This window comes from Oncorhynchus masou, chromosome 29 (genome assembly GCF_036934945.1).
Source record: "Oncorhynchus masou masou isolate Uvic2021 chromosome 29, UVic_Omas_1.1, whole genome shotgun sequence".
Lineage (NCBI taxonomy): Eukaryota > Metazoa > Chordata > Actinopteri > Salmoniformes > Salmonidae > Oncorhynchus > Oncorhynchus masou.
In genome coordinates this window covers 65,135,044-65,152,442 of record NC_088240.1, presented here as the reverse complement: position 1 = coordinate 65,152,442, position 17,399 = coordinate 65,135,044, and the positions used below count along the sequence as shown (strand labels likewise).

Sequence of the window (17,399 nt, the reverse complement as noted above, 5' to 3'; positions counted from 1 at the left end):
TCGTTGAAATTATGTGGAAACGTTTATTCAACCAGTGTGTGTGGGTCAGAATTAAACCAACTTGATTGTCCCCTCGCTGTTTGACTTCCTGCATTGTGCCGATGTGTCCTCTTGAAAACAGTTTGTTTAATAATGTAGGAATGATGACTTTGTTGTAAAGGAAGTGACTTGCAGTCTGAAGGGTGACCTATAATATGCTTAGGAAATATGTTTCTTCCAGTAGATGCCACTTTTCTTGTCTAACTAAGTATTGATAGAATGTCAGTGGGGTGGTTCAAGGCTAACTGAACTGTGTGAATCTAGAACGATTGGTGTAGTGGCACTGCTGCTGGTACAAAGCATCTGGTCCTGTTATACTTCAAAGGAGGAGAGAGCCAGGTATGCGTTATCAAGTCCCCAACTAGAATGCTAATGATCAAGCGTCATTAATTGGTCCTATTATGGTCTGTTGCTATGGAAACCTGCTCATCTTTCCAAGACTGATAAATTGTGTCAACGATAAAGACTTGTGTTAACGATGTTAATTGTTATTCTAAGTAAAATAGGCACACTAATCCAAGAGATGTTGACCTGTGGTCTAGAGGTACAACTTAAATGCATCAACATGATGCCAATTTTACCTTTTATATAACCATTTAGTGTCTAGATGCAGAATTGCATTTGACGGGATTGTCAAGCTAAATTAATTGCTGTGATGCATAACATATTTCGATTCAATTAAAATTGTGTGCTGAACCCTACGGGACTTGACAAGGTTCCCTGTCTAGTCAAAAGCCTACTAATTTTATATTGCAGGAAATATAAGTCCATCCAAGCTCTCCATCCATTCCGTAATAAACAAAAATATAAATGCAACAATTAAAATTGTTTTACTGAGTTACAGTTCATATAAATTCATTAGGCCCTAATCTATGGATTTTAGATGACTGGGAATGAAGATACCGTTAAAAAAAATGTATCTGTTGTGACTACCATTTGCCATTTATCTCTTGAGATGTCTGTATCCTACTGACTGGTGTTTCTTTTATTTAAGACACTTAATATGTTTCTCTGCATCTCTGATAAAATCTGGGTAGAAGATTGAAAGGAATGTGAGTCTTATCCAGTACATTTAGTAATTGCTTGCTTTTCTAAAGTCTACCAACCTTGCCAGCAGGCATGCCAGCCAAGATACAGGTAACTGCCAAAATAATGGAAACACTTGAGTTAATGAGAGTCACAATATATATTGAAAGCAAGTGCTTCCACATGTGTGGTTCCTGAGTTAATTAAGCAATTAACATCCCATCATGCTTAGGGTCATGCATAAAAATGCAGGGCAGGCCATTATTTTGGCTATTATTTTGGCTACCATGGCTCTGTACCCATAGGATGACAATGCCTCGATCCACAGGGCACAAATGGTCACTGAACGGTTTGATGAGCATGAAAACAATGTAAACCATATGCCATTGTGGTCTCAGTCACCAGATCTCAACTCAATTGAACACTTAAGGGAGATTCTGGAGTGGTGCCTGAGACAGCGTTTTCCACCACCATCAACAAAACACCAAATGATGGAATTTCCCGTGGAAGAATAGTGTCGCATTCCTCCGATAAAGTTCCAGACACTTCTAGAATCTATGCCAAAGTGCACTGAACCTGTTCTGGTGGCCCAACATCCTATTAAAACACTTTGTTAATGTTTACTTTATTTTGTCAGTTATCTGTAGTTGGACAAGCTAGCTACTGTAACTTGATTGATAGTCTGAAATGGCTTCTTGGTAGCTAGTTATGAGGTTGGCAGATAGGTTTCCATTTTGGGCTAGCTAAAGCCAACTTCATAAAATGCTAGGTAGCTAGTAGTATTACAGAAAAACAACACTTTAAAAAAAATCTAATATTAAAACAGGACAAATCTGAGGTACCCCTGTGCCCTTTATGTGCATGACACCTCTATATGAACATTATGCCCAGTCACACCCAGAAACATAGACAGTTATCTAATTCTGTGGGATCTATTGTGACTGCTGAAACCAACATTGAGAAAGTGTCTGATAGGAAACATTATCATATAAAGTGTGAAGAACAAGGGGTTAGGAGTAACTAGTAAACAACTGCTGTTCTGTTCAACTTATTCAAAGGAAGTGGTGGGTGAGTAGGGAGGCTCCTGATGCTTACCAACTTGAAAAGATGCACAATGGCTTCTGCCCTGTGTGTGTGCGCATGGGGGCAGACTGGTTAACTAATTGGAATTTTCATGACGGATCCAGAGTCATGCTAGATACCTTCATGCCAACATCAAATTGAAGACCTTTTGACTGCCACATTCCCTCAGCAGGGTTGCATAATGAGACAAGAGAGGGGAAATCATCAGAGAAGAGTATGCTGGGAATAGATAATGGAATGAACTGAGTTTATATTTTCTCTCGACAAGTCCACTATTCACATTTTAGCCTTTGAAATTGCTGGCAGGTAGAGATAATGAACATATCACCCATACCAGTCACAGGAGTTCTGTTGCTTCAAGCAGGTCCAAATAAACTACATACTCAGGCCCTAGACATGTTTATATGAACGCAGTTTAAAACATCTGGTCTCCTTCTGTAAATAGTATTTTGATGAATACATGAATCCTATGTTATGTAGCATAAGAATTATATCTCTGACTTATCCTGCTGGACACACTGTTCCCGGGTTTCGATTCAATAAGCCCTTCGGTTTTTATGGAGATTACAAAATGTATCTCTGGGAAGTACTTAATACTCCCTGGTTCCCCCACAATAGATGTTTACTGAGGAGCTGTAAAAAACTAACTCTTAATCCACCTGAAAAGCCCTCCCACATGCACAGAAAAAAACACTACAATCCTTTTAGCCATAGATTTGATGTACTTCTTAAAGCAACTTCTCCTCTTCTATTATTTTCCATGGCAACCTACTGTAGATGTTATTCTATGTTATTACTGTGATGTTACATAAGAACCTCAGGGTTGTATGGGTTTATTCAGAGAACTAAGGAATTTCATGAAGTTCTACTGTTGCGTGGTTTACTGGTTGGAAACACTTGGTTAACATTATGGACTTGATGTAGCCTACAAGATAGCAATGACAATCACAACAACAGTCTGCTAAATATACTGTAAATAACGCTGAAGGAGACGCGTCAAAAACGCGTCATAAAAGCGGCAACCGAATCAGTATCATTAAAATGTCATAACAACTTGCTGAGAAAGACAGAAACATCAACTTATACCCCTTAGTCATGGCATCTTGCTTCTCAGATGTTCATATCTAGAGGCAATTACATTAGTAAATAGAGAGAAACATGGGAACATATAGTACATTGTTTTTTATAAGCACTGGACACATACACCAAGTCCCTTGAAATGCTAACAGTGTTTTGTCAATTAGGAGTGTTAAATGAAGCAATGGAAATACCCTATGACTGGATGTGCTCCTTTCATTTGCTCTGAGGTTATGAGTGTAAATGAAAATGGATCTGCTTTCTGATTATTTATTTTTGTCACCCAGTAAGCCTACTTTTCACATAATTGTTGTCCAAGTGAACTTCACCCCATAGTGACACTGTATGTGATAGGCTGTGAAAGTGCTTGACCGGAAGCTCAATTTTTCTTTTTGAACTGTTACCCTTTTTAGCTCTTGTGTGAATAATGTAGAAGCCTGCTATGGCCTGCTATAATCACTTTATGGCCTGCTATAATCACTTTATGGCCTGCTATAATCACTTTAGAGGCTACTTCTTGATAACCAATTTGTTCTTATTTTTCCAGTATCAACATGAAGCTCATCGTGGTTAGGCTAGTTAGCTAGGCTAGTTATAGCCATGGATAATGAAGGAAAAGTGGGAAAACAACATAATGACATGAGAGAGGGAAGACAAATGCCTTTGGACTCTCTTAGATTAAGGTCAATCTTATTCACTCAGCTGAAGAAAGGACAATTTTTCCCATCATTTGTTTTGGACTTGAACTTTTAAAAGCTTTTATTGAAGTGAAGTAAACATGAGCATTTTCATGTAAATAACAAAAGCAATAATGCCAGAAGTATGAGGTATGTCAGCGCCATGTTGCCTGTTAGCTACTGAGGGACCCATAATCATAGGTTATTTCAATAGAACTATTGTGTCTTTCTAAAGAGGATTGTAGGTAACTTCAATGTGTGTGTGTGTGTGTGTGTTGTGTGAGAGAAAGAGAGCATGTGCACATAAATTTGGCCCTAATCTATAGATTTCAAATGACTGGGCAGGGGCACAGCCATGGCTTGGCCTGGGAGGGCATAGGCCCACCCACTGGGGAGCCAGGCCCAGCCAATCAGAATGAGTTTTTCCCCACAAAAGGGCTTTTTTACAGACAGAAATACTCCTCAGTTTCATCAGCTGTCCGGATGGCTGGTCTCAGACGATCCTGCAGGTGAAGAAGCCAGATGTGGAGGTTATGAGCTGGCGTGGTTATACATGATCAGCGGATGTGAGGACGACTGGAGGTACTGCCAAATTCTCTAAAATAATGTTGTAACCAAAAATATAAAGGCAACATGTAAAGTTGTAAAGTGTTGTTCCCATGTTTCATGAGGTGAAATAAAAGATCCTAGACATAGAGAAATAACATTCAATTATCTAGCAACGGCTCTGGTGGACATTACTGCAGTCAGCATGCCAATAGCACGCTCCCTCAAAACTTGAGACACCTGCGGCGTTGTGTTGTGTGACAAAACTGCACATTTTAGAGTGGCTTTTTATTGTGACTTTTTTCCTTACTCCAGGTGTAGTACAAACAATTAATAAATAACATGTCTTTGTTTACAATGGGTCTAAAGAGAGGGGAAGCTGACACAAACTCCAAATAACCTAAACTTTCCTTACAATAGCTATTATTCACATTTACAGTTGTTTTTCTTTTAAATTAGCTAACAGTGGTGATGATGTTTTCAAGATGATGATCCTTTTTTTTTTGTTTTTTTTTTGCCACAAATGGGAAGACAGACAACAAAATCTCTGCTATCGCCACCTTGTCTATTTTGCTATTCGGGGGTCTAGAAACATATATAGGGAGGGAAAGTACGCTCCAATCTGGCCCACGAGACATTAAAATATATACTTTTCTTTTGACCCTTTTTTTAGTCTTGTCCCATTGCTGCAACTCTATGGTTGAGAGCCGTGCGTGCTCCGAAACACGACCATGCCAAGACGCACTGCTTCTTGACACAATGCCTGCTTAACCCGAAAGCCAGCCGCAGCAATGGGTTGGAGGAAACACCGTACACCTGGCGACCATGTCAGTGTGCATGCGCCCCGCCCGCCACATGAGTCGCAAGAGCGGCATGGGACAAGGAAATCTTAACCTTCCAAACCCTCCATCTTAACCTTCCAAACCCTCTCCTAGTCTGGATGACGCTAGGCCAACTGTGTGCCGTGACTGGGCACCCGGGTCTGTAGTGATGCCTTAGACCGCTGCACTACTCGGGATGCCCGCAAATTGATTTTAACAAACAATTGATCCCCCCAAAAATGCATCCCTCCGTTGATTTTCAAAATCCCGACGTGTCCTTCGAGCCAAAACGTTTCCCCATGCACCCCTGTGCTAGAGCGTCGTGTTATAAAAGGCGCGCGTTTCTCCCCCAAAAAAGTTTCCACCCAAGCGCACGCTCCTAGATCTATGAAGTGAAATGAGGAGAGACCTTTAAACGCACAGCTGGCGCACTAGTGAGGGGCGACGAGCATTTTAAATTGCGCGATAGCTCTCATGTGAATGGTCAGCCGCCGCGACAAAGACTGGCAAGCGCAAGCCTGGATATCAGAGATGAAACTCATGACTGCAGCTCCGCCGAGCCATAATCCTCAAAACGAAATTAAAGACAGGTTTACAAAAATCCCAAATCTGCTCAAGATTACCACTGACAACGTTTGAATATTTGCTCCCTGTGCGTTGTGCGTGCGTGTGCGCACGTGTTGTACGAGTGGGTGTGTGCGTAATCAGAGTGACAATGATGACACTTCGGTTTGCCTATAGGTCACCTACAACAGGACAGACGCATTACACATCTTCATCATCATCGTATTCATTCATTTTAGGTTACCATTTGAATATCCAACTACTACAATGGCTGCACAAAACATATTCATATGCTGCCATGTTCTTGCTAATGGTGAGATTGACCCTCTGCGCCCTCACACGCCGCTCTACCCCAAAGTAGCCTATCAGAATGAGGTGAGGTGTCGCTCCCGCTTGTGATTATGGTGTTAGTAGAAAGTGCAACTTCCACCCATCTGAACAGGCTCCCTAAATTGTATTTGTAACAAAAAATACATTTATTTTTAATAGTCAGAGAACACAACACATTGTGTCAATAATACCACATATTTGAGCAAGTGTAGTACACACAGTTTACACGCAGACAAGTATTGCTGACAAAACAATCATTTCACAAAATGGCTAAGTGTGCGCTGAACATGACATAACCTAAGACACAGCTGTTATACCATCATATTGGAAACGTGATATGCTTTTATGATGTCATTTGATTTTTTATTGTTGGACATAAAATACTGTAAAAACACCAGCAAAGCAGCTCCAAGTGATTTTCATTTTTGGAATCTGTTCCAAAGTATTCAAAAACAAATTTGAGAGATATACAATGAGTAGGAAAAGCATTAAGAACACCTCATTCCATGACATAGACAGACCAGGTAAATCTAGGTGAAAGCTATGATAGCTTATTGATGTCACTGTATTAAATCCACTTCAATCAGTGTATATGAAGGGGAAGGGACTAGTTACATAAGGATTTTTAAGCCTTGAGACAATTGAGACATGGATTGTGTATGTGTGCCATTCAGAGGGTGAAAGGACAAGACAACAAATTTAAGTGCCTTTGAACGGGTTATGTTAGTAATTGCCAGGCTCACCGGTTTATTTTATTATGTTCAATTAACCATACGTTCAAGAAAACAAATCTGCCTGCGGCTGAACCTAGTTGATGATCCCTGCCCTAACAGGTGTGGGCGTAAAGCATCGATCACAGAGATACCATAACCTAGCATTTTTCTGTAGGCTGTTTTTCTTTCGTTATTACATTGTGTTTGGTACCTTTATCATAAGTCCGTCATTTCGACATGTACAAATATGTCAAAATAAAATTAAGACAAAATGTCCACAGTTTTTGAGGTCTTGGTGACATTATTGATTTGGGAAGGAATCAAAAGCTTGTGCGCGCGCAGCCTAAACTTCTGGTCTCTCACGCTGTATATTATAACATTCCAACAGCTATTCGTAGTCAGTATCCAAAAAGCAAAAAGCGAAAAGTTGCACCATTCGTTTCCAAGAACATTTCCCACGACAAAGACAGCAATGGGGGTGAAGGATGCGGTAAAAGCCAGCGTTAAGGTCCCTATTGTTTTGGCAGCCTTGATATCTGAGAAAGTGGGTCTGGAGCCGCTTTGGCATTCGCCTTCAGCCAGATGTTTTCTCTGCTTTGAGTTCTGGCGTATGCTAGACAATGAAATTATATTTATCACCACGGTTCCACCAAGGAGTGTGAAATCAAACGCGGGAAAGAGCAGGAGAATGTTCCATGCCTGGGAAGGAAACGTGTCGATGGTGCCTAGTGCGTAATTGCACATTCTACTACAAAGGTTATATTCGAGGGCAATTTCATCGCTGAAAATCATAGGAGACACTGCCAGAAAGAAACTTCCCACCCATGAGAAGAGTATGATGATAGTGGTCCGTTTGCGCGTAATGACTGATTCTTTGTGCAACGGTCTTAAAACTGCGATGCTCCGTTCGATAGTAAGGAAAAATATAGTCGTAATGGACACAAAGGTGCAGCCAGCGAAAATGGGGCCAATTAAATTGCACGGGTGAAAAGCCGTTGCTTGTGAATTGTTCACGATCCATTCTGGCGCGGAGTTGTTCAACATAAGCGACACCTCTGCGTAAACGGAGACTGGCACCACAAATATCCCTACCGCCAAGTCAGCCACCGCTAGCGACGTTTTCAGATATCCCTGGGGCGTATGAAAGTGCTTAGTCCCGCACAATACGGCTAAAGTCACCGAATTGCCGAACAAGATAGCAAAAATCAAGATAACCATAAAAACGACCATCAAAATCTTGTTGGTCAGAGCACAGTAACACAGAGTACAGTTTGTCGGCTCAGTTCCCTCCGGCAGCATGATTGGTCTACATGAGAAACAGACCGTGAGCTGAAGTTACTTTAATAATGATGACTATCCTCCTCTTCAACTGTATGTTACAGCAACTGTGGTAAACGACCCCAGGACAGGATACGCGCTGTAATGTCTCACGTCGAGCTGTCACGAAGAGTAAAGCGATTACGTCATATTTAGTATTGACAGCAGCTGGAATAGTAAATACAGATGCTATTATTTGTAAAGTGGATTTCATAAATCTTCATAAGATTTCATAAGTCTTGCAACCCTAATATTTGATAATATGAAAAAATAATAATGTAGTAAAAACAAATAATATTCTAGGCTATCTCTTTTTTTTAACCTTTATTTAACTAGGCAAGTCACCTTCTTAGGGATAGGAGTCCTGCTATCGGGACAACTTCTGGTGAAACTGGAGGGCGCAATTCAAATAAATAATCATAAATATTATGGATTTTAAACATTTATGTACATAAGTATATCGGCTGAAAGATTAAATTCTTGTTAATCTAACTGCACTGTCCGATTTACAGTAGCTATTACAGCAAAAACATGCCATGCGATTGTTTGAGGACGGCGCCCCACATCAAAATATTTTTCCACCGGCACAGGTTTAATAAATTTACATATAACGTTTAAATATTAACTTACTTTTTGAAAATCTTCCTCTGATTTGTCATCCAAAGGGTCCCAGCTATAACATAGTGTCGTTTTGTTAGATAAAATCCTTCTTTATATCTCAAAAAGTCTGTTTAGTTGGTGCCATCAATTTGAGTAATCCACTCGTTCAACTTGCAGAGAAAGGAATCTGAAAATCTACCCCTAACTTTGTTTCAACATGTCAAAATACATTTCTATCTACTCCTCAGATACCCTAAAATGTAATTAAACTATAATATTTCTTACGGAAAGAAGTATGTTCAATAGGAAACCGACTTTAGCAGGTGCGTAATGTCTTCATGGCACGCAAACATGAATTTACAAGACTGCATCCTTATGCTAAAACAGATATTTCTTATTCGTTTTTGAAGTTACAAGCCTTAAACCTTGAACATAGACTGCTGACATCCTGTGGAAGCCATAGGAATTGCATCCAGGGAGCGAATTTTCAATATACCTTTTTATAATTTATTTTATTTCACCTGAATTTAACCAGGTAGGCTAGTTGAGAACAAGTTCTCATTTACAACTGCAACCTGGCAAGACAAAGCAAAGCAGTGCCACAACAACACAGAGTTACACATGGGATAAACAAAAGTTCAGTCAATAACAATAGAACAATCTGTATACAGTGTGTGCAAATGGAGTAAGGAAATGGAGTAAGGAGGCTGCAGCGATCTGTGAGCTGCTCAGACAGCTGATGCTTAAAGTTAGTGAGGGAGATATAAGTCTCCAACTTCAGCGATTTTCGCAATTCGTTCCAGTCATTAGCAGCAGAGAACTGCAAGGAGAACTGCAACCAGTGAGATATACCTGCTGGAGCGCGTGCTACTGGTGGGTGTTGTTATGGTGACCAGTGAGCTGAGATAAGGCGCGAAATAGGAATCCAATTCTAGATTTAATTTTGGATTAGAGATGCTTAATATGAGTCTGGAAAGAGAGTTTACAGTCTAGCCAGATACCTAGGTATTTGTAGTTGTCCACATATTCTAAGTCAGAACTGTCCAGAGCAGTGATGCTAGTCGGGCGGTCGGGTGCGGGCAGCGATCGGTTGAAGAGCATGCATTTAGTTTTACTAGCGTTTAAGAGCAGTTGGAGGCCACGGAAGGAGTGTTGTATGAGATTGAAGCACGTTTGGAGGTTTGTTAACACAGTGTCCAAAGAAGCGCCAGATGTATACAGAATGGTGTCGTCTGCATAGAGGTGGATAAAGGAATCACTCACAGCAAGAGCGACATCATTGATATATACAGAGAAAAGGGTCGGCCCGAAAATTGAACCCTGTGGTACCCCCATAGAGACTGCCAGAGGTCCGGACAAGAGGCCCTCCGATTTGACACACTGAACTCTATCTGAGAAGTAGTTGGTGAACCAGGCGAAGCAGTCATTTGAGACACCAAGGCTGTTGAGTCTGCCGATAAGAATATGGTGATTGACAGAGTCGAAAGCTTTGGCCAGGTTGATGAAGACGGCTGCACAGTACTGTCTCTTACTCTTGCATTTCTAAGAGGATGGTCTCTCTCTCAAAAAAAAATCTGGTTGGTTTTTCTTTGGATTTTCTCCTACCATATCTGTTGTGTTATATTCTCCTACATTATTTTAACATTTCTACAAATGTAAGTGTTTTCTTTCCAATGGTACCAATTATATGCATATCCTGGCTTCAGGGCCTGAGCTCCAGGCAGTTTACTTTGGGCACGTCATTCAGACAGGAAGTGGAGAAAAAAGGTGCCTAGCCCTAATTAAGAACACATTCTTATTTTCAATGACGGCCTAGGAACGGTGGGGTAACTACCTTGTTCAGGGGCAGAACAACAGATTTGAACCTTGTCAGCTCGGGGATTTGATCTTGCAACCTTCCAGTTACTAGTCCAACGCTCTAACCACTAGGCTACCTGCCACCCTGCAAAATAGAAGAGTCATTATTGCAGATGATAGAAACAACTCACCTACCTTAAATTGATTTTCAAATGATTAGATATAAATTTCACTAATATGCTTTATTGGGGGCACATAGGCCTACACAGTGGCTGCATCTTTTGCTCCAGGTTAAATATACCATATATAATTCCTCTCATAAAATAATGAAATATGACAGACTGCTATTCTCAAACCCACTTTTTTGGATGACTCTTGGAGACGAGGACCAAACCCAGTCAGTCCGGGACAATATGACCAGACAGGGCTTGAAGTCAGTGTGACTGTATGTGCACTGCATGGTCGAATATTATAGGGAGAACTAGAAATGACATTTTTACACAGGCAGATTCAACCCCATTGGCTGATGTTCTTGATGACAAAATGATTGATGCTTAAATTGTCTTTATGACATATGAGGTTTGCTTTGCACAATTTTGGGATGACAAACCTATCAGTTTATATCGTATCAAGTGGAGAGATGAGGAGGAAAGTATCAGTTGGTTGTGATGGTGTGAGGGGCCAGGTTCAGTAATTTAGACAAGACTATTAAAACCCCTATTTGTCATAAAACTCCACTATCACTGCCCTGTGTTGTTGGGGTCGTCAGATTGATGGCCCTAGTTCTCCAACAGCAGCAACCTGATTTTGTTTCCCCATCCATCTCCCTAAAGTAAACTAGGTCTGACCCTGCTAGATGAAAACCAGTAGAAGGACAGAGGTTGGTGTGGTTTTGCTGACTAAAATCATACTGCACACTGATTAAACGTGATTGTCTAAGCAGTCTGTAACATGGACGTTCGGCTTTCGCTCTGTTTGGGCAGAAGTATACACAGAAAAACAAAACAATAATCTCATGCCATAGTGTGTGTAGTTTAGTGGTAATAACCCATAATCCAGGGTCACCATGTGTGACTCAGGTACCAGCTCTGCAAAGCTCCATAAACAGAGGAAGACATGCAGCTGGCATCATGCCCATCTCACCAGATGCAACAGTCAATATTGCCTTTTCAGTCTGAAAAGGAGCAATGGGAGGACAGAGAAACAGATGGAGATGGGAGATCAAACAAGCGATATTGAGTGTAATAAGAGAGAGAGGGAGAGAGACGTAGGAATAGGTTGTTAAGGGCGTGACACAGAGACAAACAAAGCAAGGGCACTTATTTTCCATTGCTGGGCCTACAACAGACAGCACCAAGCGAGTCGAGTCAGATTAATTGGCTTTGACCGTGACATGCACCCGTTTCTCTCCGGAAAGACCAGTGCTGCCACTATAGCTTCCCCTATCCCTCAGCTAAGTCTAGCTCTGCTCGGTCAAGCTCTTGAGGGTGTGTAGGAGTGGGGCTTTGGGAAGGTGGATTGAAGATGTGGGTTTGAGTGACAGATTGAGAACAATCGCTTAGCATGGTTTTTAGTACAGTGGTAATTGGCTGTATTGTGTAGCTCTGAGGCAAGTTTGTTATCACTATGTTGTCATCCTTGTGTAGTCATATTTCTCTGTGCTGGCTGTGTTTATGCCCTGCTGAAATAAAATAGCATAGGCTGGTCATCAGCCTTCACTGTGTTTTTGCTGTTGCCTAGCCTTTATTGTGTTTTGGACACAGGTGACATTAATAAGGGATCATAGCTTTCACCTGGATTCACCTGGTCAGTTTATGTCATGGAAAGAGCAGTAGTTCTTAATGTTTTGGACACTCAAGTGTATATAATATAGTGGCTACCTCAGGTCTGCCAGTCATGTTATGCTGGTTTGCAAAGCGATGTTTACTTCATATTGGAATCCAGCCAGAGTGGGGATATCCAACAATTGTACTTATTCACCCACAATCTGCAATCAGAATGACTGCCAGGGTAAAAAGATTAATAAATGAAACTACCTAAACAATCTAAACTGGAACAACCATTTCAGTAACAGGTGCAATAAGTCCAACTAACAGATTGGATTAGAATTGTTTTATCTTTGTGCAGCATAAGATTAATGAATCGATCAATGTACATGCAATAACAAAAATCAAACTTCAATAGAGCTTGCTGGGAAATATGATAATGATGGCCGTGGTTTTACCTAACTAGCTTGACCAGCTAGCTAGACCATGCTGGACCAGCATACACCAGCTTGGTCACCAGCATACCAGCATGAGCTGCTCACCAGCATCATCAGCTTGAGCAGCTAGTCGGCCAGCCTAACCAGACAAGGGGTGGGCAACTTTGATGGGGGTGGGGGCCACCAGAAATCTGAACTCATGAGAGGCCGCAGTGGCTCGCGGGTCTGCGTACCCACATCCATACTCACACATGCGGCCTTTTGGGGGACCTATGTGAAATTTTGTTTCTCTAACAAAATCAATAGCGGCCCACCGAACAATAATTCAACCCTGATTACTACAGGTTTAGATAGATGAGTAAGTTAGTCTAGCCAACTAAAACATGTTAGCTGACATGGGCTAATTGAGTGACTGTCAGCGACTGACAAGAGAAACTGCTGATGCACATTCAAATTTAGAAATTGCACCCTGTCTATTCTACTATTCTAACTAAGTTACTAAGTTTTAAAAAAATTAGCATTGTGTGGAAATAGATCCGCGGGCCTACAAAAGGGGGGCCAGTTGCCCATCCCTGTGCTAGACCATGCTGGTCAGACCAGATATACCAGCTTAAACCAGCATGTACCAGCTTGAAATGTAGGCTGTTTTTTTCAGCAGGGCGTACCTCGTCATCAGAAAGTTGAACTGAATTAGTATTTCATGGGAGTGTTTCCATTGAACAATATAAACTATGAAAATCCTGGAAAAGGGTCTCAAATTCCATACAATTCATAGAAAAAACATTTAATTCACAATATGTGTTCCTTGAGCATTGCCCTCCCTTGTCCTATTTGCTCCAGTTGGCAAAAACAGCTACCTTTCAATCAGGGCAGTAGCACTGACACTTTTCAGGTCAATTAGGCTGTGTCAGCCATTCCATCACAGCCTCAGTCACTGAGAGGAGCACTTCCTCGACAATAAGCCAGGGAGACAGTCTGGAGATGACACAGGGAGACACACCAACGCAGACAGGCTCACCTGTTTCAGACAGGGACAGAAGTGTAATGGGGTGAACGACAGGATAGGGGCATGAGCCATCTGGCGGAGGTGACGACAGCTCTGTGATATGAACCCTGGTAGGGGTGGCGATGCACAGGAGTTATCCCTGCTGAGATTCCCATTAGCAGAGAGACTGGACAGTGCTGAGTGACCCACGTCCAGGCTAGCACAGGGGGGAAATTAAGCTAGAGCAATGTTAATAAATTGCCTTGGACACCTGCCATTTTCTAATGGGAATCTGAACCAAGTAAGAAAGCAATTAACAGTGAGAGGATAGACGGACCAAGGCGCAGCGGATGTTGAGTTCCACATATTTACTATAAAGTGAAAAGTAGCAGGAACAAAACAAATACATCAATAAATTAACAACGACTACATGATGCACAAAATAATATCCCACAAACACAGGTGGGAAAACTGCTACCTAAATATGATCCCCAATTAGAGACAACGATTACCAGCTGCCTCTAATTGGAATCATACAAATCATCAACATAGTAAAATAAACTAGAACACCACATAGAAATAATAAACTAGAATACCCCCAGTCACACCCTGACCTACTACACCATAGAGAAACAAGGGCTCTCTATGGTCAGAGCATGAAAACCATGAACAACAACAGGGCCCAAAACACATGTAGAACGTCAAAAAGAGAAAACTTGAGAAGTCTTATCACTTATCATGGAGATGAGATTTAAAAAATACTAGGGTTTTAGAAAATACAAAAACATGGCTTTGGTAAAAAAAAAAAAGTCACTTTGTGAAAATTCCCTAAATGTACATTAGTTGCTACCTGGAGAGACAAAGAGTCTAGAGCAAAAGTATTCACTTCCTGCTGGTTTTCTGTTCTACCTGATAATTAATTGCAGACACCTGGTGTCTCAGGTCTAAATCAGTCCCTGATTAGAGGGGAACAATGAATAAATGCAGTGGAACTGCATCAAGGCCCAGAGATAAGTATGACGGGTCTAGAGGATAAAGCTGGGATTGAACTAAATCTCCTAGAGGCCACTCTAGCTGAGAAGAATGTTTATTTCTCCCTTTACTCTCAATTAGTTTTTTTGAACTTGCCCAGATGAGTCTTTTCCTTGTAGTCACCAGAGTACACACTCCATTTGAACAGACTCTAGTCTCTACACACTATGTTTTTTGGACTATAATTTAACCTGTTGTGTGTGTTCATGATCAGTCAAAGTAGTTCAGATGATAATCAGTGAATTATCATTGTGCTCTAACTCCTAGCCTGGCTCTATGCTCTAACTCCTAGCCTGGGTCAAAATCAGCTGCTAGAGACAAAGGAATATGCTCCTTATAAAAGTGTGAAACATTCAGGTGCACTGAATTAGATGTACAATTAATTGTATTGGAACATGTTTTGAGTGTTCTTGGATATCCCTGACCTACTAGTGCTATGTCTGTGTGTACTAGATGGTTGTCCATGCTTACATGATCCTCCAGGCTATATTCACCTCTATTAAGAGTGTGTTCCTTATTTAAAGATCTAGGCATTGGAGGATAAGGATTAGAGAGGAGCAAGGATGTGACATTCTCCTGATCCTCTTAACTACACTAAACAAAAATATAAAATGCAAACATGTAAAGTATTGGTCCCATGTTTCATGAGCTGAAATGAAAAATCCCAGAAATGTTCCATACACAAAAAAAGCTTAATTCTCTCAAATGTTGTGCACAAATGTGTTTATATCCCGGTTAGTGAGAATTTCTCCTTTGCCAAGGTAATCCATCCACCTGACAGGTGTGGCATATCAAGAAGCTGATTAAACGGAATGATCATTACACAGGTGCACCTTGTGCAGGGGACAATAAATGTGCAGTTTTGTCACGCAACACAATGCCACAGATGTCTCAAGTTGAGGGAGCACTCAATTGGCATGCTAACTGCAGGAATGTCCACCAGAGCTGTAGCCAGATAATTTAGAGAATTTGGCAGTATGTCCAACCAACCTCACAATCGCAGACCACGTGTAACCGCGCCAGCCCAGAACATCCACATCCGACTTCTTCACCTGTAGGATCGTCTGAGAGGGGTTGTTGGGGTGCTGAGGAGTATTTCTGTCTGTAATAAAGCCCTTTTGTGGAGCCTGGCTGCCAAGTGGGTGAGCCGATGCTCTCCCAGGCCAACCCATATCTGCAACCCTGCCCAGTCATGTGAATTCCATAAATTAGGGCCTAATGAATTTATTTAAATGTACATATTTCCTTAAATGAACTGTAACTGTAAAATATTTGAAATTCTTGCATGTTGCATTTATATTTTTGTTCAGTATAGAAGAGAAAGCAGATGGACTTGATGGGAAAGTGATGTATGTTAGTCCTTTCCTGAGTTAATGCTGCGTTCAAAACAACTGGAACTCGGAAATCTCAAGACTTCCAACTTTGGCAAAGAAACTAGCTTAATCTGTATGGACCTCGCTTTGTGCACGGGGGAATTGTGATGCTGAAAAAGGAAAGGGCCTTCCCCAAACTGTTGTCACAAAGTTGGAAGCACAGAATCGTCAAGAATGTAATTTATGCTGTAGCGTTAAGATTTCCCTTCACTGGAACTAAGGGGCCTAGCCCAAACCATGAAAAACAGCCCCAGACCATTATTCCTCATCCACCAAACTTTACAGTTGGCACAATCCATTTGGGGAGGTAGCGTTCTCCTGGTATCCGCCAAAACCAGATTTGGACTGCTAGATGGTGAAGTGTGATATATCACTTCAGAGAACGAGTTTGCACTGCTCCAGAGTCCAATGACAGCGAGCTTTACACAACTCCAGGTGATACTTGGCATTGCGCATGGTGATCTTAGACTTGTGTGCAGCTGCTCAGCCATGGAAACCCATTTCATCAAGCACCTGATGAACAGTTATTGTGCTGATGTTGCTTCCAGAGGCAGTTTGGAACTCGGTAGTGAGCGTTGCAACCAAGGACAGATGATTTTTGCACGCTACGCACTTCAGCTCTAGGTGGTCCCGTTCTGTGAGTTTGTGTGGTCTACCACTTCGCGGCTGAGCCATGTTGCTCCTAGACATTTCCATCTAGCAATAACAGCACTTACAGTTGATCGGGGCAGCTCTAGCAGGCCAGAAATTTGATGAACTGACTTGTTGGAAAGGTGGCATTCTATGATGGTGACACATTGAAAGTCACTGAGTTATTTAGTAAGGCCTTTCTATTGCCAATGTTTGTCAATGTAGATTGCATGCTGTGTGCTCGATTTTATACATGTTTCTGAAATAGCCGAATCCACTCATTTGAAGGGGTGTCCACATACTTTTCTATATAGAGTGTATTTTTAGTACTGGCTAACCACATTATATGTTATAGCAATCTGTCAGTCAATGACGTGATACGCAACCATTGGTTGATGCTTGCAACGTCTGAGCAGGGGAACGCAACCTATATGTGGTTAGGTATTTATCAGCTATCAGGCATTGTATGATCTGTCAGGAGTCAGAAATATCCAAGCAGTGGAACATGACCTGAGTATTCACTCAGTAGGGAGTCCAGGCAGTTATTTTCTCTACTATTGTTGGATCCCAGTTTACTAGGGGAGTA

At 41.4% G+C, this 17,399-nt stretch overlaps 1 protein-coding gene across 1 annotated transcript; it reads right to left on the bottom strand.

The window, feature by feature from the left end:
- Positions 1 to 6,396: 6,396 nt before the first annotated feature.
- Positions 6,397 to 8,269, bottom strand: LOC135521273 (beta-2 adrenergic receptor-like). The gene has a single exon (XM_064947197.1). It carries the CDS (start codon positions 8,173 to 8,175, stop codon positions 7,138 to 7,140), a length of 1,038 nt encoding a protein of 345 aa, XP_064803269.1. The 5' UTR covers positions 8,176 to 8,269; the 3' UTR covers positions 6,397 to 7,137.
- Between the last annotated feature and the right edge of the window lie 9,130 nt (positions 8,270 to 17,399).